Source organism: Budorcas taxicolor, chromosome 23 (assembly GCF_023091745.1).
Source record: "Budorcas taxicolor isolate Tak-1 chromosome 23, Takin1.1, whole genome shotgun sequence".
Classification (NCBI taxonomy): domain Eukaryota; kingdom Metazoa; phylum Chordata; class Mammalia; order Artiodactyla; family Bovidae; genus Budorcas; species Budorcas taxicolor.
This window is the reverse complement of record NC_068932.1, coordinates 36,579,301-36,607,284: the sequence shown is the minus strand read 5'-3', so window position 1 is coordinate 36,607,284 and position 27,984 is coordinate 36,579,301. Positions and strand designations below refer to the sequence as shown.

The 27,984-nt window shown below is 44.2% G+C and overlaps 1 protein-coding gene across 1 annotated transcript; it reads right to left on the bottom strand.

The window, feature by feature from the left end:
• Nucleotides 1–18: 18 nt before the first annotated feature.
• Nucleotides 19–26,948, bottom strand: ENO4 (enolase 4). Its single transcript, XM_052661155.1, has 14 exons — nucleotides 26,784–26,948; nucleotides 21,827–21,955; nucleotides 20,737–20,927; nucleotides 17,629–17,774; nucleotides 15,744–15,913; nucleotides 15,513–15,644; nucleotides 13,795–13,848; nucleotides 9,686–9,742; nucleotides 8,253–8,420; nucleotides 6,044–6,169; nucleotides 4,520–4,715; nucleotides 2,865–2,932; nucleotides 2,190–2,307; nucleotides 19–140 (listed from the first exon to the last, which is right to left on the bottom strand). The coding sequence occupies exons 1-14, from the start codon at nucleotides 26,946–26,948 to the stop codon at nucleotides 19–21; spliced, it is 1,842 nt and encodes a 613-aa protein (XP_052517115.1).
• Between the last annotated feature and the right edge of the window lie 1,036 nt (nucleotides 26,949–27,984).

The following is a 27,984-nucleotide window of genomic DNA, read 5'->3' as shown; positions in this document are numbered from 1 at the left end:
ACCCCGGTGGGAAGATGCTCAGAGTTTGGCATGTTCCTCCACAACCCCTGTGGGGAAGATGGGCTCAGGGACCTCGGGCAGCTCGCTAGCCTTTTCAGCTTCCTCATTCCAGTAGAAAAATGTGTGTTCTTCATTGAAGCCTATTAAAAAATGACAACAATAAAGTTTACTAATTCAGTGGCTGCTTTATTTTTTTTTTGGCTATGTGACATGTGGGATCTTAGTTCCCTGACCAGGGATCAGACCCATGCTCCCTGCATTGGAAGCACAGGGTCTTAACCAGTGGACCAGCAGGGAAGCCCCTGGTTCCAGTTTTTAATCTTCGTTACAGGATTTAAAGGAGAGCAGCTTCAGAACTGTCCAGAGGTGTCACACCATTAGAAAGGATTCTAGAACTGCCAAAAAGCGGGCCTGTCATTGGTTATACGTTAGCTGCAATATATTCTGTTCAGTTTGCATTGTATCCTTAGACAACATTCTGGAACGTTTGGTGTACAGCGGACTTTGGCCAGAGGCTGAGCAGCATAGGATAAGAGGAAGATGAACTGGAGGGAAGGCCAGTGCTCTTCATGAGACAAATCATTGCCAACTAACTATTCCAAGGTCAGCCTCTGTCGGCTTAGACTGTTGCACTCAGGTCCCCGTAGCAGGAACACTGTTTTAAGGGCTGAACTTTTGCCAAGATTTCCTACGCAACCTCTCAGTGGAGTGGTTTGCTTTTCCAGTTTTTTTGGTCCCCCTTCACATGTATTGACCACTGCCAATTCAGCAAAATCCTCATTAATCTGTTAATCCATTCCGGAATGCTCAGGGGCCAGCACTGTCACTAGGGAGGAGCTGGGCCTCCGGTCACTAGAGTCCTTTTTGTTGCCCCAAAGCAGCTGTTCCCCTTGCGGTGAAGTCTGGTTGGAAATGTGATCAGTCATTTAGGGAATCTAAAGCTTCCACGAGTCAGGATGACAAAAATTAATCAGACAATAGGTAGGAGCCATATAATTTTACCCATTTGAAAAAAAAGCCCTCATGTTACACACTAAATAATACGAACTTTTGACTGCCCTTACATGACTGAGACATAGTCTCCCCATTATATCTTTTTTTTTCCATAAATCTTAGGATGTGTGTCAAGGTCATTACATATGTTAAATGTGACAAATTTATAGTTACTATTTCTACTGGTCCCTGAAAAAAGTGCCTATATTGAGTAGGACTTCCTTGCTTCTCCACAATACTTTCTGTAATATATCTGTCTCATTCAAGAGTTACATTTATGGCAGTGGCCGGCCCCCAACCTTTTTGACACCAGGGACTGGTTTCGTGGAAGACAATTTTTCCATGAACCAGGGGGAGGGTGGTGAGGGGATGGCTTTGGGATGATTCAAGTGCATTACATTTATTGTGCACTTTGTTATTAATTACATCAGATCCACCTCAGATCATCAGACATTAGATCCTGCAAGTTGGGGACCCCTGGCCTGATTTATGGTAACAAGTATGTCAGCACTACTTAAATAACATCCTTTTTTGCAGTATGTTAATTCCATTTTAAAATGCAAATAGTTTTAGAATTTTGCAAAGACAAGTATTAGTCTCTTTAAACGTCTTTGCATGCTTGCTTTTGGCTGTCACAGTGATACATAAAGAGTAAAAATGCATATTGGGGGTTTTCTCTCCAGGTAGCTGGTACATAAGCTGCTTCTATCCATGCAGATTTACAAAGTTTGATGTCATAAGTGACTGGTTCATTTCTCTTGAGACTAGTCTTCCCAAGGTACATTAAATTAACATGCTGTCTACTTAAGACAAATTGTTGCCAAGAACCACCAGGGAAACATCTGTCTTTAACTTTCTTGGGCTGTGCAGAGAAACCTTAAGTATAATTTGGGCCATAACAAAAGGTAGGCTTGGAAATTCCAATCAATTAAGTCTATTGAAAAGCATCACACAGCCTATTCATCAAAAAAAAAAAAGAAAAAAAAAAGGGCGAGAGTTTTAAACATTCAGGTAAACAGATAATCCATTAAGAAAACAAGGCACATTGTGGCGAATGCCATCCTGGTTTTGTCAGCACTTGTTTATAGTCTTTGGATTCCCCTGCCCGCCTGCTGAGCGACTTCTATTCCTCCCTCTCCCAATCTTTGTTCTCTTATTCATGGCTAAAAGAAAACAAAGCAGAAAGCAGCACATACCCAGTGTTCCATTCTGGCCAAGTTCTTCCTCTATAGTAAAGAGGCGGTTGTACTTGGTCACCCGTTCGCCACGAGAAAGACCTCCCAACTTGATAAACCGGACACCAAGTCCAACAGCCTAAAGGGACGAGGAACAGCTTATTTTAAATGGAGTCATATTTTGCTAAACTAAACTCTTGAGGGAGAAGGGACCCACACACTGTCCCTGTGTGTTTTGGTTTTACTCTCCTAAGTCAGTTTCTCATCTTACATGTATAAAGCGGCCTTGAAGTCAGTTTCTCACGTTACATCAGTAAAGCGGCCTGCTTACAAGCCGAGAAGACTCAGCGGTACAGAGATAGTGTGACTGTACGTCAGATGCTATCCTAGTCATGGGAGTGTGCTGACTTTTATATAAGAACACTCTGGCCTTTATCACTTCATTTTCGGAGGTAAGATTGCAAGTGCGCACCCCAGTCATTTAAGTATGCTCATCATTTTCCCAGGACTTCAATTTTTCTTGTTTTTAAAAGTTCAAAGATTAGCTCTTTGCAAAAGGCAGCTGTCTGGGAGGAAGCAAATCTTTCATAAAAGGTTACATGACTTTGTCTGCCAAAGTCCACCGCTCTGAAACACCATTTTGTGATAAAAGCAGTGTTTTGGCAATTCTGCAACGGACTGGTTTTTAGCACTTACCAAATCGACAAGGCTGTCATCAGATGACTCTCCTTCTGTACTTCCAAAGACAGCGATGAGCTTCTTACCTGTAAGCAGAGGAATTCTTTTTATTTTAGATGGTATGAATCTAATCAGCAGATACAAGCCTCCAGAATAAAACTTTAAAGTCTGCCAGAGGTTTAAAACTGTGAAGAGTCAATTCGTTGACCATCTGAGAATTCTAACTAGAAATTTGCATTTCTAGTACCCTGATTATATCTGTGTAGATAATGAACATTAAATGAATGCTATGTTTCATCGAATCTAAGATACCCTCGATTGTAAGAGGCACCATTATTACCACTAAAGAAGAAAAACGCTCAAGTTAGATTGACACATTTCTCAGACCACAGCTGTAAGACAATCATCCATGTTCAATGTAGAAAAATGTGCATCTTAGAGTCAAAATACAAGTAAGTACAAGGGCATCATATGCCTAAATAACAGATTTCACAATTCATGTAAAATTTTGTTCAAAGGAAAACTGTCTTTCTGAATGTTGACTTATTAGAAGAGCAGTGTTAACAGTACTTAATCAATCACGTTTAAAGATCTCAAACTCCCTTAAAATTTGCCAAAGCCCACAAAGACTGCAATCCAGAGTTCTTCCTGTGGTGACAGTGTTGTGTCTTACAGGCAGGAGTTACAGCAGTGATCTGGCATGGAACAGAATGTCTGCCAAGTGCCAGGCCCAGGGAGAAAGGCCAGGCCCAGGGCGTCTCTCCCACCACCTGCAAGCCACCCTGCCTGGGCCCTAGACCGGGGCAGGCTGCAGGCAAAGGGACCACAGGCATTTCATTCCATCTGCTGCCACCAGCCCAGGCCCCTGGCTCCCAGTCTCCATCTGAGTCTTGCACCAGCTCTAAGACTAGCCTTCTGCTTAGTCCCCGAGATCCACTCACGGTACTCATGTTTCAGGCCCTGTGCATAAGTGAACAAGACTCCCAAGAACACCCTGGAAAAGGAGGCAACAAGAAGATGAGACGGTTGGATAGCATCATCAACTCAATGGACATGAGTGTGATGTCTGGGAGATAGTGGAGAACAGGGAAGCCTCGGCTCTCAAAGAGTCAGACCCAACTGAACAAATTGTGGCTAGTTACTACAGTTGAAAATATGGGATGAGAAAGATTCAGAGTAGCCAGTGAGGGGTGGGGAAAATTAGGAAAAGGCATCTGAAGAGGTTTCATTTAGGTCAAGAAGATCTGAAGGATCAGGACTAGTTAGTCAACTAAATGGTACAGGGCAAAGCATTCTAGGCTGAAGGAACAGCATGTTCAAAGACCTGTAGGTCGTAAAGAGCTTGAAACTTTTGAGAAACTAAAAAAAAGCCAGTGTGGGCTAATGATTGAAAAAAAGAAATCACTGTGGTGTCCTGTGAAACTGAGAGAACAGCAGCCTCAGCCATGTGTTTGTGGTAGCCCTCCCTGAAAGGGGCGACCTCCTGGGTGCGGCTGTTCTTAGAACATTATGAACTGAATCAGTAGTAAGGTACATTTTGCTATTTAGCACCAAATCACTCACAAATGGCTGGGGTGTTTTTTTCTTCCAAGATGGATTCCATGCTTTTTAGTGCCTGATACACTGTGTATTTAAGTTCATAATGAGTCTTTCGGATCTGTATTTCCACTCACCGTCAATGAGATTGGTTATTTCCACCAAGTCCGACATCGTGGTTTGGTTTGTGTGTTTTATGATCAGCCCGCTGTATTTGAGGATGCTGATGCTGCCCTCCTCTAGCAGTTTAGAGATGCTTTTGGATGTGGTGCCTGCAATTATGTAACACCTGGAACCAAGAGCATTATAGATGCTGTCCCACTGTTCAGAGTCCTGGGTGGATATTTAAGAATTCGTCATTACAGTGAATGGAGCATCATCACAAAACAACAGGAATCATATAGTAGACAATCAAAGTTAGACACCTTTCTGAGATATACAAGCTAGGGGTTTGGGGGGAGTTGTTTGTTTTTTGCATTTTTCAGCTGAATGCTGCTTGTACCACAGCCACACAAGTTAATAGGCTTCGTGGAATAGAAACCTAAAGTGATCAAATTTGAGCTTAAAGATATAATGAATAAAATGTTAATACACATTAAATGCTTTTCTCCACGTTGATTCTGACATCCTCCAAGCACAGGCTTTTCCCACCCACTGTGTTATCCACAATGCTGCTAAAGACTGGCTGGTTGGAGGATGTTAATGTTATTTCTGGTAAAAAGACAATGGAAAGAAATGAGCAGGGCTGTAGACCCTCATTCCCAACACCCTTATTTTTAATTGGTGAGACCACCAAATGAAATGAGATGCTTATTTAAATAGAAATATACAGTCTTCCCAGCTGTTGTACTAGAGTTCCACCTGTCCCATTAGGACAGACAATACAGGTGCATCTTATCACATTAAAAAAGAGCTGTGGCAAGAGCCTAGGGACAAGAAGCAGAAGATAACATCCGGTGGGATGCAAGATCTGGGCTCAGCATCTTCTACAAGTGCTGGGATGCAACCCAGGCTGTGAAAGGAAAGATGGGACTCAGAGAGCCTGGGGCACCAGTAAGATCCAGCTCTCTTTCTGTCCCTCAAATTTTAATAGCTGAGTTATCTCAAAGAGGATATCTGCTCACTATATCTGATGGCTCTCAAGTTCATAAAATCAAGAACGTAAGTTTTGAAGTTTAAGTGGGTTAGGAAGAGAGATAGTTGTAGGCACACAGACAATCCTTGTTGGATGTGTGAACAGGTCAGAAAACCCCAATATCTCAAATCTTTTAAAGAATTTTTTTTAATGTCTATACATGTGTAGTAACTGAATTTAGGTTAAAAAACATTTGGCCTAGTTGAAGTTCTGTTTCCATGAGCACTTGGAAATGATGTGTGATTAACCTATTGAAGCACCAGCCAGCACAGCAGGCTCGTCTGACATCACTTAGGCTGCTGGTAAACACACAAGTACTCTGAAGTGCTGGGGGATACGTGTTTTATCCCGCAGATGGGCACACTCCTAGGTAATTCTGTTTCTGCTAGTCATTTGCCTGGTAAGGGCCTTTTCTCATAAATGCCCAAATAAAATATCCCAGCCCAAATTACATTTCAAATCTACAGATCAAAAAGAATGAGACTTTGTTCTGTTTTATTATGAAATTCAAGGTGAATCCCGTTACCTCCTTCCTGAAAGGATCAATTAAGGCAATAATTGAAGGGAACTTGTTGATCAGATCCACATACAGGTCAACCATCTCAGCTGCATTTTTGTAGGTCCCCATCATCACTTCATACTTTCCTTTACTCTGATAAGTGTAAAGAAGATATTAAAGGCTGAATGATGAGTTCTTCCAACATTAAAGATGCAATTCAACTTCATTTTCATTCATTTCATATAAAAGACTGCGGGTTATTTTCAGGCCACCCTCACACGAGAAATCTGTGCCTTTTACTTTAAATATCTGTTAAATATCAACCTGAGAAAATCAAGTCTGCATTTCTCTGGATGCCCCATACAGCTCTTCCCACGGACTTCAGATGAAACCTTCTGCACAAAACAACTGCCTGCAGAGAAGGAGAGGAGTAATTCCTTACGTCAGTTTTAGGATGTGATGCCAGATACCTGGGTGCTTGGAAGATGGGCAATCACATAAATTCATAAACAGAATAGCAGTGCAAACCTGCCTACTCACTAGAACTACCATTGTTCAGCTCACAGTGAATGAATTTAGCTTGTTTCCTTTACTGTGAATATTTTAAATCTGAAGGCAGGGCTAGACTTTTGAGATATGAACAGTCAATATGAAACGTAAAGAGACTTAGGTGAAAGCAAGCAGGCATGTCCTAGTAGTAACTATTGTTTTGGAAGTGGAATTCTAGTGTAGCCTGTTCATCTGAAGTCTGGAATGCCCCCAGGTACTTTCATATAGGAGTGAACGGACCTGGAGAATTTAGTATGATGTCTGTAAACACAGCACCCTTATTCCAGTCCAAATCTGTGTCCAGCAGTGATACCTGGGGCATTTGGTGTGGGGAGGGAGGTGGAGTGCACCAGAATGACTCTGATTTACTAATGCCTTCCTATGGCTGCTAACAGAATGGATTCCATTAGAATTAAGCAGGTTCCTAAGAACTCCATCATTGAAGAGATTCTGTACTTTTTTCACGTTAAAAAGTGGTTAAGAACGCTTAGTTTCTATACTGCAAAACTTATACAATCTTGTCTTGTCAGAGAGCAAATGCTTTGAACTAACTTTTTCAGTGACTTTGAACTAACATAAGAATTATCTGCTATCTAGCTAATGCATTTTACCTAATATAAGCAATAAATATCCAGTCTCGTTAGCGCTAGCAGTCAGTATATTCATAGTTCATGGTATACGTTGTAGATGAAAACATGCAATTATTTTTCTTAATGGTATGCCTAGGAACCAATCATTATGTGAAGAATAGAAAATTACCTTAAACATTCTTTTCTGTGCTTAGTTTCTTTAGAAAACTAAAAACTTTAGAAGTCAGCTGATACTTAGGTTTCAAATATACTATTCAAGATTTCCTTTGAAGTAAAAAATTAGAATTGCAAATTAAAGTGGAATCCTATTTGGTCATGTCCCCTGAATTTGACATTAATTACCATTACTAATTATTCTCCAAAAACTTCAATAACTTGGAAATACTTTTTATATTTAAAAAGTGAGTCACCAGCAAAAACTCCAAGAACCATGTGTCTAGAAGAGCTTGTCAAGTCATAGTTACAATTGACTCACTCTTTATGCTTGACCAATTCAGCATTCATCAACCAAATGAATGTACTCAGCAGAACATACCAATTTGTTAAATTATTTTTCAGCAGTTCTCATGATTTCAATGTAAGCAATCCATTTAGTCACTTTTATTACAGAATTTCTCTATATAATTATTATGACATTTCCTGTTAATATTTAAAGGTATATGGTTATGTTATTATTGTCCATCAGAAAAAGACTGTAGGCTTCCCTGATGGCTCAGATGGTGAAGAATCCATCTGCAATGTGGGAGACCTGGGTTCGATCCCTGGGTTGTGAAGATCCCCTGGAGAAGGGTATGGCAACCCACTCCAGTGTTCTTGCCTGGTGAAGAATCCCCACGGACAGAGGAGCCTGGCGGGCTACAGTCCATAGAGCTGCACAGAGTTGGACGCGGCTGAGTGACTAAACACAGCAAAGCACGTTGTCTGGTCATTAGCTAACCTGGCTTTCCCAACTCCATTTATATTTGGACCCTTCCATGATATTACTTGAAAAAATAGAATTTGTTTGGAAATATAAACAGATAGGCTCCTCTTTTGAGTTCTAATTTAAAAATAATGGGACCGAAACAAAAGGCAAAAACTCTGGAGTGGAAACTTACATTGTCCATCAGCTCATGTGCAGCACAGTTGATGGCTAGATGCAGGTTCGTTCCCAATTCTAGCCCCAGGTTCGCACAGATTCCTTGTATGAGGAGCAGTGGCTGCTCTATAGTGTCGTAATTAATGGTCAAACAGCCAAGATGGGACATCTTGCTGGTGATCTGCTGCTGCAGGATCAAGAAAACCACGCATGTGAATATAACACGCTAAGGTTCTTGGAGCTTCTGGTGGTTGGCAGTTAATAACCAGACTCAGCTCTACAAACACAAGGTCCTCTGACTCTCCGTTCACCTTGTCCTAGTTCCCGCTCATGTCTGCATGACCTCTGGGCAGATAAGTGTTCTGCAGTATCTGGGAACAGTTTTCTTACTCCCGAGGTTTTCAAGTTTGACCTGGGAACACACTCCTCTCTCTTTAGTTGCGCATGTCATCTCTCTATTGGCTCTACCACTGAACACGGGCTGACCTGAGCCATGACTACCAGGCTGGTGAGTCTTCAGTCTGTCCCTATAAGTGTCTGTCCCACCTGTCCCTAACTCTGCCTTCTTCCTCTAGACCTGCTCTTCCCTGTGTCCCATTTTCCTTTAGAAGGATATAACTGTTAAAAGGCCACCTGATGCAAAGAACTGACTCACTGGAAAAGACCCTGATGCTGGGAAAGATTGAAGGCGGGAGGAGAAGGGGATAACAGAGGATGAGATGGTTGGATGGCATCAATGACCTAATGGACATGAGTTTGAGTAGGGTCCGGGAGTTGGTGATGGACAGGGAAGCCTGGCGTGCTGTAGTCCATGGGGCCGCAAAGAGTTGGACACAACTGAGTGACTGAACTGAACTGTTCAAAGGGCTTCTCTGGTGGTTCACACAGTGAAGAATCCTCCTGCAATGCAGGAGACCTGGGTTCGATTTCTGGGTTGGGAAGATCCCTGGAGGAGAGCAGGACAACCCACTCCAGTATTCTTGCCTGGAGAATCAGCATGGACTGAGAAGCCTGGCAGGCTACAGTCCATGGGGTCTCAAAGAGTTGGACACGACTAAGCACAGTGCAGCACATCTGTAAAAATGTTTAAAAAAATGTAACTCTTCAAGGAAGGTTTTAAAAAGGATGGGCAACTCCAGCTGAAAGGACACAGCACAGAGGATGCACAACAGTGGAAGAAGGTGTGAGGACCCAAATGATCTTGGGGAAAGATCAAAGTCTGAGATTTCAGTGGGCCAGACGATTGCAGGCAGTGGTGGCCCAGCAGCCTGTTACTGGAGAGGCAGGGATGGAATGATATTCCAGCTCTGGGGGCTGGCCACGTAGGTCCCAGTCACCATGCAATTTCTGTTTATGTGAGGCCTGGTCCTGGAGCAGAGTGACTATGGGAGAGGGGAGGGGGCGGGGAATAAATGACCTGTCATACAGAGTGGGGGAAATGCATTTACTTACTTGGCCTCTTTTGCCTCCATCGTGACTTTTTTTCGTCTCTGGCTTTGGAGGAGGGGACTGTGGGACAGAAGATAAAGATATGTCACTCGGGATTTTCAGACACGTCTGTGGCAGCAGGCAGAGCTTTTGGTCCTCTGACCTGGCAACTGCTTTGGGGCCAAGCTGGTCACGCTGCACGTGTCTCTCTCTCTCTCTCTCTCTCTCTCTCTCACACACACACACACACATGGGTGATGCCAACCACTCTTTAACTTCATAAACCTCAAACCATTTCTCAAAATCAGGTACATGTTCCCTTTCATTCATTCTTACATTCTGTCTTTGATCACATGTGTGGGTTATGGGTATACATGTTCATGCATTTTTACTTATATAAGTAAGTATTCCCTCATCATGTCCTGACTCCTGCTGTGTTCAGGAATTCTTTTTTACAGGAGGGTATTAAGTCCCCTTCTTGTCCATAAGGAATAACCCCAGTGTGGGATTTGCTTTTAAAGGCCCAACATATTGTTTTAAATATTCTTATGGTGCAAACACTCTCACCTACAGGATAGGTTTGACTTTCGGAAATAGCTGATGGTCATTAAATCTGCTGGATCTGATGTATGTAATGTCATGTGATACTAAAAGCAAAGCAAATTACCAATGATACGCTCCCACAGTTTGCAGTATTGACAGCACACTGTAACATGGATTTAGCCTTTTATAGGATGCACTTTGGGACTTCCTTGGTGGTGCAGTGGACAGAAACCTGTCCGCCAATGCAGGGGACATGGGCTCAATCCCTGGTCCAGGAAGATTCCACATGCCACAGAATGGCTAAGCCCATGTATGCCACAACTACTGAGCCCAAATGCTATAACTGCTGAAGTCCATGTGCCTGGGCCCTGTGCTCCACAACAAGTTCAGTTCAGTTCAGTCGCTCAGTCATGTCTGACTCCTTGCGACCCCATGGACTGCAACACGCCAGGCTTCCCTGTCCATCACCAACTCCCGGAGCTTGTACAAATTCATGTCTGAAGAGTCAGTAATGCCATCCAACCATCTCATCCTCTGTGGTCCCTTTCTCCTCCCGCCTTCAATATTTCTCAGCGTCAGAGTCTTTTCTAATGAGTCAGTTCATTGCATCAGGTGGGCAAAGTATTGGCGCTTCAGCTTCAGCACAACAAGAGAAAGCCCGTGCAAAATCAACAAAGACCCAGCACAGCCATCCCCCCAAAAAGACGACACACTTTAATGCCCAGCAGTTATTGCCTCTATAAGCGGGGGCATGTTTGTCAAGAATCAACAAGGTTCATACTCAAGTATACACAAATACAGAAGTCATCCTGCTTCTTTTCACTGTGGAGTCAGCTGAGCTTTCTATCCCTTGGTATTAATAAAAATAATATAGGAAGCGAAGTGATGTGCCAAGAGAGACAGCGAGACACACACACAGCACTGGCTCAGGAAGCTGTGATCTAGTGATGGCAGATAGTGAGATGCAGGTAACAACCAGGAAGAAGGCGGTGTGATGGGGAGTGCAGAGCTGAAGGGGACTCGGAAGAAGCGGATACCTGGTGGGAGGGGGGAACATGGGAGTGCCGAACCCTCCAGGTAAAGAGCAGCATATTCGTGGCCCAGAGCTGAGCAAGGGCAAAAGCCGTTTCGCAGCCATGGCACTCTTGATACTTTGACTGGGTGATCCTCTGCTTGAAGGGCGGCCTCGTGCACTGTTGGAAGTGTAGCCGCATCCCTGATCTCAGTGTTCTAGATGCCAGGAGAGCCTCAAACTGGGACAACCCAGAACGTCTCTGGGCATTGTCAATTGTCCCTTTGGGCAAAATCACTCCCCACTAAGAACCACTGCCTTAGAAGAACACAGTGATACATTCTATTTTGTCGAAATTGAAAAAGAAAAAATATCTCTATGACTTCATAAAATACAGTTAAAAAGGCAGGCAATGTGGTAGAGGAAATTAGGTATTAATGTAACATGTAGAAAGGATTGAAGCCTTTATTACAGAAAGAATTCCTAAATTATCAGTAAAAGATGAACACAAAAAGGGTAAAGAAATAAAGCATCTGCAGAGATTTGTGCAGAATTTTATATGATTTTAAATACAAATCATGCTATATACTTGTATGTGTGATATTTGTGTGTATAAATACAAAACAAAGGCTAGAAGACCACACTCAATTTTTAACAGTGGTCAGCTCTAGAGATGGAACTGGAACTGAGGGTGGTGGTGAGTGTGGGGTCCAGGCAGGTAGAGTTAGCACAGGGGTGGGGTGGGCGGGACTGGCTCTACCAGAATTTGAATTTTAATAAGAACATGCATGATCTACTTGTATAATTAAAAATAAACTGTATAATTAAAAATTTGAAAGTCAGGATGACTGCAGAAAGCTCAAATATCCTGAATCTCTAATATTCTAAGCTGGGTCTCCTCCACCTGCTCTGACAGCCACCACCACTAGGCACTGCTCAGGGCTGGGTCGGCTCTGAGCACACTGCATATATTCAACTTGTATACTCCTCAAAATGTGTCATATCCATTTTGTGGGCGAGGAGCCTGAGGCAGAAAGGTTACGTAATTGGCACAAGGGCCCACAGCTGGTAAAGGGGCAACACAAAAGGCAAGGTGAGGGTTAACTTGTCCAAGTCTGAATCTCTGCAGGCTGGTCACCTATAAGGAAGTTGGCCTCCTGGAAATCACCCTGGAAACTGGCTCCAGTATGAATATGTGAAAGTGTTAGTCACTCAGTGGTGTCTGACTCTTTGTGACCCCTTGGACTGTAGCCCATCAGGCTCTTCTGACCATGGGATTCTCCAGGCAAGAATACTGGAGTGGGTAGCCAGGTGCTTAAAGCAATTCTGATCAACTGTAGGGCATGGGCGCCAGCCACCTGACCCCATCACTGATTCAGTGCTGGCAAGACTGCACTGGAGCCAAAGTTCCTTCACATCATATTGAGATGGCATCTTGGCCCCCATCCTGCAGGAGAATCAGCTAGTGCGTCCTAATCATGTAGTTTAGAAGCCTCACACTATGTAACTGTGGGCTCAGGATTGGATCCTGGAACAGAAGAAGGACGTTAGTGGAAAAATCAGTGAAATTTGAATAAAGTCTGGAGTTCAGTTAGTAGTAACGTAGCCTTTTGGTTTCTTAGTTGTGATAAATGTGCTTCGGTGATGTATCCTGTTAACCCTGGGGGAAACTGGGGTGAGGGGGTATTTGGGAACTCTCTGCACCGACTCTGCAGCTTCTCTATAAATGCAGCATTATTCCAAAGTTAAAGTCAAGGATTGGGCCCCTCAGCCTGTGCCCTGTGCACGACCCTAGTCAGAACATGACTGTACATTCCTGCATCTGAACACGTATTCCTGATGCATCCGTGCACAGAGATGCACTTTGTGGACACAGTGGAGGAAGGAGAGGGTGGGACAAATTGGGAGGGTAGCATTGAAACATATACACGACCATATGTAAGATGGCTAATAGGAGGCTGCTGTATAACACACGCAGCCCAACCCGGTGTGCTGTGACAACCTAGAAGGGTGGGATGGGGGTGGCATGGGAGGGAGGCTCTAGAGGGAGGGAATATATGTATACTTATGGCTGATTCACATTGTTGAATGGCAGAAACCAACACAACATTGTAAAGCAGTTATCTTCCAATTTAAATTAAAAAAAGAATATGATGGAACCACCTGGTTCCTCTACAGCTGCCCTCATGCAGCCTCTGTGACATCTCTCCCCAAGTCTTCTCAGTCAAGGGTACTTATTTGCCCAACACTGGGATTCTGAGCAGGCACATGTGACCGTGCCTTCACCATCACACCAAGCAGCCTCTCATGATCTTAGGGGCCAAGTCTTTCCCTCATAATCTTCGCACAGGGCCAGCTGCCTCAGAAATCAAAATGAGATGATTAAATTCCATTAGAAACTGGCCACATAGCCAATGAGGGAACATAGGAGCTTGGGTCATGGTCGAAACTCAAAGAAGATGAATACGTTTTCCTATCTGTAGCAACAATATTGATCATGTTGCATATGAACTATAATTTTGACACCAGAAGGTATATAAGCATCAGTTAGTACATACCATATATCCTCTTTACATACCATTTCAATTGCTTTGTTGATGTGTTTCTGAATTTCCAGAAGCATCTCCACACCCTGTAAGCAGAATAACCGTGATCTTCCACAACTGCCTGATAGCTCAGTTGATAAAGAATCTGCCTGCAATGCAGGAGACCCAGGTTTGAGCCCTGGGTCAGGAAGATCCTCTGGAGAAGGGAAAGGCTACCCACTCCAGTATTCTGGCCTGGATAATTCCATGGGCTGTAGAGTCCATGGGGTCTCAGAGTCGGACACGACTGAGTGACTTTCACTTCACACTTCACAACTGCAGTCTAGAATTTTAAATATAAACACTTACACCACACATGAATATTTCTAACTCAGAATATTTGTAGGGTCTTTGATTAGACATCCTGGATAGTGAATTACATATGGCCTACAATATCAGAGGATTAAATGCTTATTTCAACTCTCCATTTTTATTTGGGTGAAAATGAATGAGAGGCTCTTCCTCCTTATCCTCTCTTCACTGTTCAGAACTGGCTGGTTTAGTTGGTTGAGTCACGTTAACTTCACTCTCTTTCATGGTCTCCTGACCAACCTTCTTGCAACACATGTCGCAGGTCATCAAGGGCTTCTGCATGGGAGTGTTTGAATTAGTATAAATCCACTGTCACTTAGAAAGGGGGAGGATGTATTCTGCTGAGGTGGGATCTGCAATATGGAGACAGACGAAGAATGGCATGCCAAACACTCTGGTACCCAAATAGCACAACAGATATTAACTGAAGGGAAGATCCTGGCACCAGGATCTGCACGGGATCTGACAGATGGTGCGCCAGATATAAATCCGAGTCTTCCAAAACTGATATAAGCGAGGTAATGCCTATTTCCCTTAAAAAAATAAAAAGAATTCTTTATCATAAAGAAATCATCTTGAGATTAAAAAAAAAAAAAGATTTTCACTAGGTTGGATAAAATATCAGTCACTATGTTGCCCAGAGGGGACGGAGCTTCCTGTCCTTTTCCTGTAAACATCCACTACAGAATACGAATGCTTAGTTCTCCCTAATGCCTAATTGGCAGAATATTTCACGAAGATATAAAGAGGTGTATTGACTCATTTACGCCACTGAAGAACAGTTAGGCACTGACAGACCTCTGAGTAGTAAACATGCCACTTAGGATTCCTTCCTTCCATATTCCATAAACGTGCACTAAACCTCTCTTATGTGCCAGGCAATCTGCTAGGCTCTGAAGTTCCTACTTAACAGAAGGGCTCCTATGAAAGTGCCAGCTTTCTCTTGCTGCAGCCATTGTGCATAGACTAGTAAATAAAGATATCTCAGTTGCCCCCAAAGAACATCCTTCTAGCACTCTCAAGGCTTCTCTCTGAGCCTCTCAGTTCATTTCAGTCGCTCAGTCATGTCCAACACTTTTGAGACCCCATGGACTGCAGCACACCAGGCTCCCCTGTCCATCACCAACTCCTGGAGCTTGCTCAAACTCAACTGTGATCCTCTAGCAGGAGTCAATATTATAAAGAGCCGGAGATCCAAGGTGATCTAAATGTGGTCCCCTTTCATTTGTGGTCTTGTTTTCTTCCCGCTTCCCTAATTTCCTAAATTTTTTTCTCATTTTTAATTTAATTCCTTTCCCATTGGTATCATAAGCCTTGGGGGCATCCACTAAAAACTTACTAATGATGAAGTTTTGTTTTTTTTTTTAAAGAAAAGGTAGTTTGAGATAATGTAAGGTACTTGTTTAGCTGTTAATCCAGGATGGGGTATACAGATCACTTCTTTCATCAAATTCAGCTTCCCAGGTGATGACTTCCCACAGCTGACCAGCGACACCATCAGAAGAGGTATAGTTAGCTTTTCTGGCTGTTCCTGAAATGGGGGTGGGGGGCGGCAAGAGGAAATGAGAAACATGGTTCATTCGTATTGAGACACTCATGGTCCTTGTAAAGGTGTGTAATGGCCACTAACCTGGTGGTGCTTCAATAATGCAATGTTCAGGTAGAGAGGATTATTGTCCAGCACAGCACTGGTTTTGGCAACGGCCAGTGACACAGCCCCTATGGCCATGCTGCCACAGAGGACAGGCTCAGGAGGTTCTGCAGCTATAATTGGTTTTTCTGCAGAAGTCTCCATCCTTCCTGAAAAAAAAAAAATTTGATAAAAGATTGCTTTCCAGAAAGCAGAAGTGTGACTATGATAAAACTGTATTTTTCAGTGTTTTACTTACAGATGCAAAGGCTGAGAACTGAGGCTGGGAAGAACATATTCACCACTTCCACCCCCGAGAACTTTCTGTCTGATGTCACTACTCTCTAACGTCCAAACAGTCCTCAGCCATGGATTTTGCCGAAGACATTTTAGAATATTCAGTATTAACTCCTTCCACAGTCATATAAGGTAGAAATTGTTATCTCATCTAAATGAGGGCGCAGGCTTAAAGACTTTTCCCACATCCAGCAGAACGTGAATTTAAGGAGAGCATTTGGACAGTCTCTGAATTCCAAACCCTTTGTTTTTCTATGTTCCACCATCACTCTTTCATACCCAGCTTTTTGTTGAACATCTCATGTGTATATCTAACTGGTTATCTTGCTTGCCAGCCCCAAGTGGATGTCTTTTTCTATGAGGAATTCCTTCCAGATCTAACCATCCACTCAGAATCCCCAGCCATCTTTCACCCTCATATACTCTCAGCCACTTAGTCTGATCAGGCACCAGAGCGTCCATAATAAATCTCTCGTTCCCCTCCTGTTCTCTGCTTTCCCACAGCTGCTGACCTAAGTCAGGTACGTAAGGTAAGTGGAGTCAGATGTGTAAGCACCCAGCACACATTAAACGTTTGGCAAATTACGGTTCCCTCCTACTTTTTCCCGTCTTACATTCCAAGTTCTATCAGTCAAAAGAAACCACCAAATGAACACCCACTGGTGGTCTCTACCTATGATTCAGCAGCAGCCATCCCCACCTTCCAGAAGATTCGTCTAACAAGATTTTTCTGCCTTGGGCAACTCTCCTCCTCTTTCTGGGCCTCAGCATCTGAATCTATGAAATAAGAGACCTTGTCTTCATGATCTCTTTGGTCTATGGTTCTGGTGGTTTCTTACTCAATGGAATCCACACTCATCTGGTATTTAGTCTATTCCCAGCATCATGCTAGGAACTGGCAGTTCTAACTTGAATGAGGCATGATTCATGCCTTCAAGGAGCATGTTGTAATTGGATGGACATACAAAACACTGCTACAATACTAGCAGCAGCTCTGGAATTAATATATTAGAGGAACTGAGGTGAACAGTATGTTGGAAGGCGTGGAGCAAAGGGCCATGATAACTTCAATTATATGCCTTAAAATGGCAAGGTCTTCCAAAGAAAGTTTTCCTTAATATGTTACCTGGGACTGCAGAAATGTTGGTTATGTGTATCAAAGGATACCATTAAATTTTAAAATATGGAGTGGCTTTCTGATGAGCTAATGGGAAATTTGAGAAGCAGTTGAAGGTCTCCATGTCATCCCCCACCGCCACCCTCTCTGCCCTTCAGCAGAGAGTACTGTTCAGAATACTTTGTCCAAAGTATTGCTCAGAGTCCTTTGCTTACTAAGTGCTTACATCTGGGTAAGAAATATTTTTTATCTTACAAATAAAACTGGAGGGCAAGATGGGGTAAAACCATGCTGACCTAACATTGTAGCTTCAAGCAAGGAAATGGCATGGAGGATGGATGGTACCTGGTGGGAACCCAACCCAGGTGTGCAGCAGAGAGACCTGAACTTGAAAATGCAGTCCAAGCTTCAGCCTTTCTTCCCCCACATTTGTTACTTATGGTTGGTTCTACAAGATGATAAGCCACTGACCTTGCTTTTGTCCTTTTTTCTTGGATGGAGGTGGAGGAGGAGGTGGTGGTAGCAGCAGCTGGGGTGAAAGTGCTGTTGAGTCTCCTAGGTTCTTTTCCAATTCTTTTCTCTCCTTATCTTCTTGTACTTTATTTTCATAGAATGTCCTTAACGTCAAGAAAGTATGGATTTATAATGAGATTATTTAGGAAGATCGCTTGTAACTTTGGTCCCGTTTTAGTGCTGACCCTAAAATATTTCAGTAGCTAACTCTGCTTTTAAAGCTACCTAAGAACAAATCTGCTTCAATTTCCAAGACTGAAAAATGACACTGTTATAAAACCGTGTTCAAGAACTGAAAATCATTTTGGCCTGGAAATAAATGTATAAAGATTTCGGGTGCTCATTTTAAATATTATCTGAGCCCTGCTTATTATTTTTAAAGTAAAATTTGAAGAAATAATTTGATTAAGGGCTACTGGATTTTCTTTTTGAATAAATGACCATCAGACAAAAAATGAGGCAAGCATAGACAGTGAAATACATAGCACTATATGCAGGACTAACTTTTTTTTAAAATTTGAGGTGAGTGCTTAAAATGAACAGCTAAAAATTTTTTGGTAACCCCAACTTAGGTACCTCTAAATAAAATTTCAGCTCCCTGGAATAAAAAGAGGGTAAAAATTTCCAGAGACAAAAAACAACAAGCCAAAATAAAAAAAAGATTTGGGAATCAAATTTCCATCAGATGCTGGTGGGGCTGTGCCTTTAAAGTAATGAAAGAAACAGATTTCAAATGAGAATTCTATACTCAGCTAAACAGTCAAACATGAAGGCAAAATGCTAACATTTTCACATGTAAGAATACCCTTACAAAAATTTATATCCCAAATACTCTTCTCATCCTTACTTAAAAAAAAAAAAAAAAATATATATATATATATATATATATATATATATATATTTTGGCTGTTCAGTTCAGTCATTCAGTCATGTCCGACTCTTTGCAACCCCATGAATCGCAGCACACCAGGCCTCCCTGTCCATCACCAACTCCCGGAGTTCACTCAGACTCACGTCCATCAAGTCCGTGATGCCATCCAGCCATCTCATCCTCTGTCGTCCCCTTCTCCTGCCCCCAATGCCTCCCAGCATCAGAGTCTTTTCCAATGAGTCAACTCTTCGCATGAGGTGGCCAAAGTACTGGAGCTTCAGCTTTAGCATCATTCCTTCCAAAGAAATCCCAGGGTTGATCTCCTTCAGAATGGATTGGTTGGATCTCCTTGCAGTCCAAGGGACTCCCAAGAGTCTTCTCCAACGCCACAGTTCAAAAGCATCAATTCTTCAGTGCTCAGCCTTCTTCACAGTCCAACTCTCACATCCATACATGACCATATATGGATGGTCCGACGCTATGCAACACCATAGGTGGCAGCCCACCAGGCTCCATGGTCCCTGGAAAAACCATAGCCTTGCTGGGTCTTCGTTCCTGGGTGAGTATTTTCTCTAGCTGCAGCAAGCGAGGGCGACTCTTTGTTGCGGTGTGTGGGCTTCTTGGGGTCGCTTCTCTTGTTGCAGAGCACAGGCTCTAGGCACGCAGGCTTCACTAGTCGTGGCTCTCAGGCTCTAGAGCTTGGACTCAGCAGGTGTGGGCTTAGTTGCTCGGCAGCATGTAGAATCTTCCCTGACCAGAGATCAAACTTGTGTTCTCCTGCATTGGTAGGAGGACTCTTATCCACTGTACCATGAGAGAAGCCTTCATCCTTACTTTTACAGGATGTAATCCAGTAATTCAAGAAAGAGGAAGATATGGGATCCAGGAAACAGGAGAACAATGAAGGGATATCTTATGACATCGCTGTAGTAGGTCTGCTGCTGCTGCTGCTAAGTCACCTCAGTCGTGTCCGACGCTATGCAACACCGTAGGTGACAGCCCACCAGGCTCCACGGTCCCTGGGATTCTCCAGGCCAGAACACTGGAGTTGAGTTGCCATTTCCTTCTCCAGTGCATGAAAGTGAAAAAGTGAAAGTGAAGTCGCTCAGTTGTGTCAGACTCTTCACGACCCCATGGACTGCAGCCTTCCAGGCTCCTCCGTCCATGGGATTTGCCAGGCAAGAGTACTGGAGTGGGGTGCCATTGCCTTCTCCGAGTAGGTCTAGAGAGGAACAACTCAAAGATGGGAGATTTGGGAGGGAAAGTTCCAGGAAAAAAAGGAATGTAATGAAGTAGAAGGTATGACTAAGAGATTAGGAAAACAATTAAGGATATGTTAATAGCAAATAACACACACAAAGAAGTGGAATTGCATTCAAAAACTGAAGGGCTACAATCCATAGGGTTATAGAGTCAGGCACGACTGAGCACACACATGTGCATACACACACACACACACACATGCTATTTATAAAAGACACAATTAGAACTCACACTAAATTATATAGCATTCAAAACCTGTAAAAAGCTATTCAAAAAAAGTTCACGCTACAACTCTGATGCAAACTAAAATGTGAAGTTACACACAATTAAGCAAATGATAAAACTTAAAGAAAGAGAATCCAGTTGACTTTCTTTGGCCATGAGGATTGTGGCATTGATCTACACAAAAGGAAAAGTAATGTTAACCCACACGTGGTTGGGTTAGCTATGTGAACTATGCTCACATAGCCATTCTTCCTTGGTTTGCACATTTTAGAGTCAACCTGTGGGCAAGGCCTGGAATATCTGGCTGTGTTTGGAGATCAGAACATAAGCACCACCCACTGGGTCATACAAAAGGATAAGAGAGGCTCATGGGGATGACTCATGTGAGGAGGTACAGAGGGGAAAAAGATGATGTCTGAATTCTTCATCCTTTTCCACAGAAACTTTGAATCCTAGGAAAGCCCTATGCATAAAAAGAGGCCAAAAGGCCTTATGTAGCCTTACACAGTAAAAGTTTAATAAGAGGGTTTTCAGGAGAAAAACATTTCATGCTGCATGTTGATGCTTTAGCATGTTTCCTAATTGATTTCCCAACTAGGAAGTCCTTCCCTATAGATAGGACACACCTGTTTCATTGGCAGGTGAAGTGGAAAGAAAATAGGTACATAATTATACTGGACACTTACGTTTCAAGGTTTCATACTGACCTGAGTACCTGATCCACCTCAGCCTGGTTGGAGGGCACCAGGCCGTGGAGCTCCTCAGTGAGAGTTTCGTTGACCCACTGCACTGCGGTACTGACAGCATCCACCCTTTCTAACTCCTCGGCTTCAACTAGCTCAGGTGAAGTGTTCTCGTGGGCTTCAAAGTGCGTCGCGATCACCACAGAACATATGTTCTGAAAACAATAGAAATGTGCTCTACATTTTCCCTGCCTTTCACAGGAAATAGGAAATTGAATGTATCCAACTTTAAGGTACACGATATTTTATCACCAATTTCAAAGAGAAAATAAGAATCTATAATTTTCATTGAGATTTTTATAGCTATTGAAACACGGTGGAACCCGACTTCAAGGAATGTTTAAAATTATTACCTTGTTAAAATACTCTTATAAAAACCTTACACTGAACTTCATTTCTATCATTGCCTCTCTCAAAAATAGCAAAAAGGAGACAGATTTAATCATAATTATTTTCCTGGATAACAATGAATTTTTCTTAATGTAGATCAGTCTACATATCTATAATTCTGTGTAAGTGAGAGAGAGTCGCTTAGTCGTGTCCGACTCTGCAACCCCATGGACTGTAGCCCACCAGGCTCCTCTGTCCGTGGAATTCTCCAGGCCAGAATACTGGAGTGGGTAGCCGTTGCCTTCTCCAGGGGATCTTCCCAACCCAGGACTCAACCCAGGTCTCCTGCACTGCAGGCGGATTCGTCACCATCTGAGCCACCAAATCTATGTAAATCTTTATGTAAATACATGAGTCTATAACCCTATCTGCAGATTATAGAACTCATGACATTAGCAGTGTCAGAGTTTTAAAACTATTTTTGCCCCATTTCATGTCTCAATCTTCAGATCACCTTCAGGTCTGTACCAACAGTGCGCATAATAAACCATCAGGGCAGATTGTATGATTCATGCTTTGGGTTCATAACTGCCTACAAATACTGTATGTGTATTTCACAGACACTGAATTTCAAAACATTAATTTCCCACTATTTAGACAGTAAATGCTAATAAATGCAGTGGAGCCAAGACAAAGAGAAGAACAAGTTTAAGTTACTTCCTACCTTGGAAAAATTTTGAATGGTGCAGAATATTTCCACTTGGAGGGTTGGAAGCCCAAGTCCATCCAGCACATTTTTCCCCACAACTTTGCATATGGTGGGAGGTTTTGCAAGTTTAGAAAAGCAGTTTGCCTTCAACACACACACACATAAAAAAAAACACAAAAATACCACATCTAATTTATCTTTGAAAGGTCATTCACATTTACTCTAGTTTCTAGTAAAGCTCTCTGTGAATGTCCTCATTCTGGGATTAGTCTAACAGCTCTTTGGGAACATAAAGAGACTTGGATTTAGCCTCTGGTACATGGGGAAATTTGTCTATTGAACTCTCATGGGAAGCTCACAGGCATGTCTTTATTTAAAGGTCCTGGTTCATTCTTTATGGGTCCTAACCTATCCTTCCATCCAAGATGCTGAAGTCAATTGGCTTCTAGAAAACTGCGATGCATTCAAACCCAGGAAGCCTTAAGTGGGTTCATTATTATTCCTCCCCACAAGGCAGGTATTTTAAAAGGTGAAGACTTATACATTGGCTGTACTTCATTTACCATCAGTTCATGCATAGAACTACATGTTCAAAGAGGACTGTTGGAACCTTAGTGACAGCAGTTTCATTGATGTGGAAGAACAGAGGTCATTTGGAAGTTGATCCAAGAAACAGAAGAAAGAGAATGAAGCTGAGGGAGAAAATCCTCTCAAGGAGACTGAGTAAAAAGATTCAAGGGACTTCCCTGCTGATCCAGGGGCTAAGACTCTGAGCTCCCAATGCAGGAGGTACAGGTTCCATCCCTGGTCAGGGAACTAGATCCCACATGCTGCAACTAAAATAAGATTCCACATGCCACCCCAAAGACCCAGCGCAGCCAAATAGATACAATAATAAAAATTAAAAGATTCACGACTGGGCCCCTGTGCAGAGGGCCAGGAGCTGGGAGGGAAGGAAGAAGGGTGAGAGAAGGCCCACCCCCTCACCCTCTTTTATCTTCAGACAGTATTCACTCTTTATTTCCACATAGCAGACTAGGCCTCTGATCTTTCAGTTCAACATCCAATGACCACAACCTACCTAACTGGTCATCTCACATCCATCGGCAATGTGCCAGCACCGAGGTGGTGCCCAGCAGAGCTAAAGCAAAAGCCAATTTTCAAGCCATCCATGCATTTTCAGGATGATAGTTTGTATATGACTGTGCGTGCATGTGTGCTCAGTAGCTTAGTTGTGTCCAACTCTTTGCCACCCCATGGACTGTACCCATGAGACTTCTCTGCACATGGGATTCCCCAGGCAAAAATACTAGAGTGGGTTGCCATTTCCTCCTCCAGGGGAATCTTCCTGACCCAAGGATCGAACCGGAGTCTCCTGAGTCTCTGGCATTGGCAGGCGGATTCTTTACCACTGCGCCACCTCGGAAGCCCAGGTATAGAGTAAGTATTAATATTTACTTACTCTATACCTGAGAAGAAAAATATTATCTAGTTTAACTTTTGTGTATTACTGAGTTCAGTTCAACAAGTAATGTGCACCTACAATGTACCACATATTGTGTAAGGAGGGAAATGGAACTAACTTTTTAAAAATGTTTAGTATGTACCTTAAAGGAGTGACTTGGTCTTGTTTATCACTGTATCACATTCCACAGTGCCTGGTATATTTGGGATTCCATAAATTGATTCGTTGGAAAAGACCCTGATGCTGGGAGAGATTGAAGGCAGGAGGAGAAAGGGGTAACAGAGGATGACATGGTTGGACGGCATCACTGACTCAATGGACATGAGTCTGAGCAAACTCCAAGAGATGGTGAAGGACAGGGAAGCCTGGCATGCTGCAGTCCTTGGGGCTGCAAAGAGTCAGATATGACTTAGCAACTAAACAACAAGAACAAAATTTGAATCCTGCATACATTAATAAAGGCCAGACACAACCTGTCTAATGCAACCTTGGGCACTTTGTATACATTATATTATTAACTTCTCAAAACAACTCTTTAAGGTAGTATCACCTCCGTTCCACAGATGAGCAAACTGAATTCCAGAGGGAAACCTGTCCGAGATAAAATAACCAATGTCTTCATTAACCAATGTCTTAAAATAACCAATGTTTAATGCTTTGTAACAGACTTAGTGGCTCAAGCCATCTACTTGCTCATGATTCTGCAATCTAGGCTGGGCTTAACTGGGCAATTCTTTGGTTGATCTTGCCTGGGGTCTCCTATACAGATTCAGTCATCTGTAGGCTTGATTCAATTCGGAGTACTCAAAATGCTTTCATTCATATGTACAGTGTCTCAGCCAGGATGGTTGGAACATCCAGGGGCTGCCAGGTCATCTGTCTTTCTCACAGTGTATCTGGGAGGTCTCTCACATCTGCTAGGGCCTCTCTCTACAGGATCTCTCTCTCTTTCACTCTCTCTAGCATGGCAATCAGATTTCCTTTCAGCATGACTAACTTCCAAGAGTATTGCAAGAGTACATCATGCCAGCCCTTAGCAAACCTCTGTTTGCATCATACTTGCCAAGGTCCTACGGATCAAAGCAAGTCATAAGGCCACGACCCCAGTCAATATAGGAGGGACTTCAGAGTGTTCATTCTGTTGGTGTGGTTCATTGGGGACCATCAGTTTAACAGTTCATTACTGCTACACAGCAGCAGAGCTAAGGGTCAAATCCAATCTGCCCGATTTCCAGTCACAAACTCTTAATCATAAGTTTTATGAAGGAGCAAATAGTATTGCTACTGCCCACAGGGATCTCTCCCTTCCCTGAATTCCTCTAATATGTAAGAGAAGCATGGAAGAAATGGCATTTGAGCTGAACACAGGAGGTTGTGTAGTATTCCACAGGCAGACAACAGGGAGAAGTTGAGGCAGATACTTTAGGTAGGGGGAATAGGATAAGTGAAGGGGAGGGAACTGGGAAACAACATTTTTAAAAAAGTCAGCGGGCCCATGTAGAGGAGCAGGGGAGGGAAGCATAGATAAGCCTGTGTACCAAAGTAGGGGCAAGCGCTGTGAGTCATACACACTAGAATGTGTTGGATCTTACTAAGCATGCAAGAGGGAACCACAGGAAGTTCTGAGTGAGAGAACGATGGTCAGATTTGGGATGAGGAACACTACTCTGGCAGCATTCGTGGGATGAACTTGATGGGGGAGGGGGAGAGACTGAGAATAAAGAGGGCCAGACCTGCGACAGCAACTGAGAAGAACTGGAGCAGCAACTGAGAAAATGAAATGGAGGTCCCTTTATGTCAACTCCTGAACATTCGTCAAAGCCCAGGCCAAAACCCCCACATGCCACAGCCCACAGGGATATTGCCCACCCCTGAGTTTCTTTAACAAACCCACAGTGGTCTGTTCCTCAGTCTGGCACACAATTCTGTATTACCCTATCCATTACTCCAGTTATTTCATGTATCAGTGACCCTTGTCCCTAATTGAGGTATAAGTTCCCAAAGAGCTGTATAAACCAAAGTCCTAGTTGCCTAATAGACTGGGAAGAGCATTACACTAGGGGCAAGGGTCCAAGTTTCCAGTTTTAACTTCTGCATTAATTCATTGCGAGACAAGAGCTTGGGGTCTTTCTAAAATGAGGAAGTTGGACTAGTTAACTTTCAAGAATTCCTCTGGCAAGAGACTGCGGAAAGAGAATGGAATTGGGCGCTGCATTCACTTATTCATCGTGAGTGTCCGCTATGCACTCTGCCAGGTACTAGGGACACAGGCCTGGTTTGATGTCTGTCATTCACAGTGTTCCTTGAGAAACAATTCTAAATTCACTGGGTTACGGTTCCTTTATTTGTAATACGGAATCATAAGGTTTACTTCACCATGGTCCTAGGGATGAAGTGATATCACAGTAACCACATAACACAAGGTGCGTCGATAAACACCTCCCCTCCCCCCTCCCCCGATTTGATGTATTGGCCAAGACCGAAAAAAACAAATATTTGTGGAACATCCCCTATATTAACTGCCCTGACAAGATGTGATTTTGAACCCTGTAGACACATTGCTTCTTCACTGCACTTACATTCTCTGCTTGGTGTTGTCATTCTGCCTCACTGTAGTGCGAATCCCTACCAGTTCCAACCATGATACCTTTCAGAAGGTGGGTGTTGGTTAGTACTTACGGGTTTGGAAGTGAGAAAACGCCTGCCTTTGTTTCAACTGCCCACGGCTTTAAAACTAAATATGCACCAGATGGTGCGCTGAGCAGAGGAGCTAAGGGGTATGTGAAAAGACGAACCCCCGCCCCGCCGCCCCCACCCCTCTCCACAGGAGCTCACAAGCTGCCTAAGGAGGGTTTCAATACAAAATAGGGGATGCTACAAGGCCGCTGCAGGACGATCAGTCCAGGGCGAAGGGGGGCAAGACTTTGATCTGAATTTGAAGTTTAGGTGAGAACTGGTCAGGTGGGACAGGCATCCCCGGAGCGCCCGCAGGGCCCACAAGTCAAGGAGCCGAGGTTTGAAATCGACCGAAGCTTGGAAGCGATGGGAGCCTGCTGGGTACGAGGCCCCGGGGTGGGCTGAAGGCTACGCTGTAGCGAAAGCCAAAGGCGTTCGCTCCGTGGTCAAAAGGAGGCCGCCGAAGGTTGGTAAACTGAGCTATGAGGTATAAAGGACTGTGATTAAAGGAGATAACTGGCAGCCGGACAGGTCCGCCCCGAGGTAGTGAGGATGCCTGCCAGCCCCTGAGCTGTCGCGCCGTAGCTACAAATCCGCCCAGAGCCCTCTTTCCTCCAGCAGTTTCCAGTCCACCACTTTCTCTCTCGAGATTCCTTTAGCCAGGTTTCCACTCCGCTTCTTCCCTTCAGGGTCCCTGCGCCGCGTCAACCCAGCCGGGGCCCAGCGGCGGCGCGCGTGCGCGACTCTGCGGCGCAAGCGCCCCGCGTTGCCGCAGCGCGGGGCGGGGGGAGAGGGGCTGGAGGGAAGAGGGTTCTGGTCCCAGGTCCCTACCAGGTGCCCGTAGACGTCGGCAGGCTGGAGGTAGAAGGTGGAGTTGAGCAGCTCTTCCAGCCTGCGCGGAACGTCGTTCTCGCGGTAATACTCCATCGCCTGCTGCTTCAGCTTCTGCAGCTCCCTAGTGGTCCCACAGCTGCGGCCGCCGCCTTCTTCCCCCATGGTAGGAGATTTAAGGCTACAAGCGGGGGTTAGCCTGGGGGCCCGCGAGCGTCCTCCCTGTCGCTAGGCAACGCAGCGAGAATCCCGACCTCAGATCTCGCGAGGCTTCCTGGCTTGGGTTCTTCCCGCTTGCGGCAGACGCGAATGGCTCCTCCGCCCTCCTCCTTCCCTATCGCTGAGGTTTTGATTCCCCCCCGGGTTTTGGGCTTATTTACTCTTGAGACAAGCGCCGACCTGGCGTCGTTTTCCAGGACGTGTTTCCCTGATGGTTTTCAGATGGGAAAACGGTTAACACTCTCACGAAGCGCTTTTTGCGGAGACGTGAGAGAGGGTTAGCCCCTCCGCTTCCAGCTGGGGACTCGAACCCCGGGTGGCGCCAGTTCTCAGGTGGCCCTGGGACTCGGGCCATCAGGCCTTCCCCACTTTCCCCCTCGTTCCTCGCGATCAGGGAGCTCTTCCGGGCCGGGTGGCGGCCTGTGCCGGCCCCCTCTCCTGCGGAGGGTGTAGGAACGCTGGGTGTCCTTCCCTAAGCTGTGGAGGACTCCGCAGTTCGTTCCTTAGGCTGATGTTTACCTGCCCTGAGCCGAGCAGTGTGCTGGCTGTGGATACCGCGATGTCCAGCAGAGAACCGGCTACTCACCCTCCTCTGGGAGATAAGTGAGGTGAAATTTTACCGTAGAAGGAAGAACAGTGTGCCCCCCCACCCCCGAATTTGGGATGTACCTTAAGGACCGGGCGTAGGGTGGAGGTGTTACAGGCAAGACTTGAGGAGGAGAAGCAGGAATGGAGAACTGTCATTGGGTCACGTTCCTTCTCCAGAACCTTCTTCAGAGGCTGCCTGCGTCCTGCCCCTTTTAAATCCAGACTGCCTGCTTGGCTTCATTACACCTGCCAGGTGTCTCGTGCACTTATACCGCTTCTTAATGTGCGCCCTCTGTTCTAGATTCTTCTGTTGCAGATAAGGGCTGAGATGGACCCGGTGTCCTTGTTCCCCTCTGTCCTTGTTCCTGGCCTAAGCAGACCATTCAAAACATTC

Bases quoted from the DNA above. Each gene is read 5' to 3' on its own strand.
- ENO4 (XM_052661155.1), bottom strand. From the start codon at position 26,948: ATGGGGGAAGAAGGCGGCGGCCGCAGCTGTGGGACCACTAGGGAGCTG. The intron at 13,849-15,512 runs GTACCTTACATT...TTCTGCTTACAG, and splicing joins CTGGATTAACAGCTAAACAA to GGTGTGGAGATGCTTCTGGA. The intron at 6,170-8,252 runs GTAAGTTTCCAC...TACACTTATCAG, and splicing joins CACATGAGCTGATGGACAAT to AGTAAAGGAAAGTATGAAGT.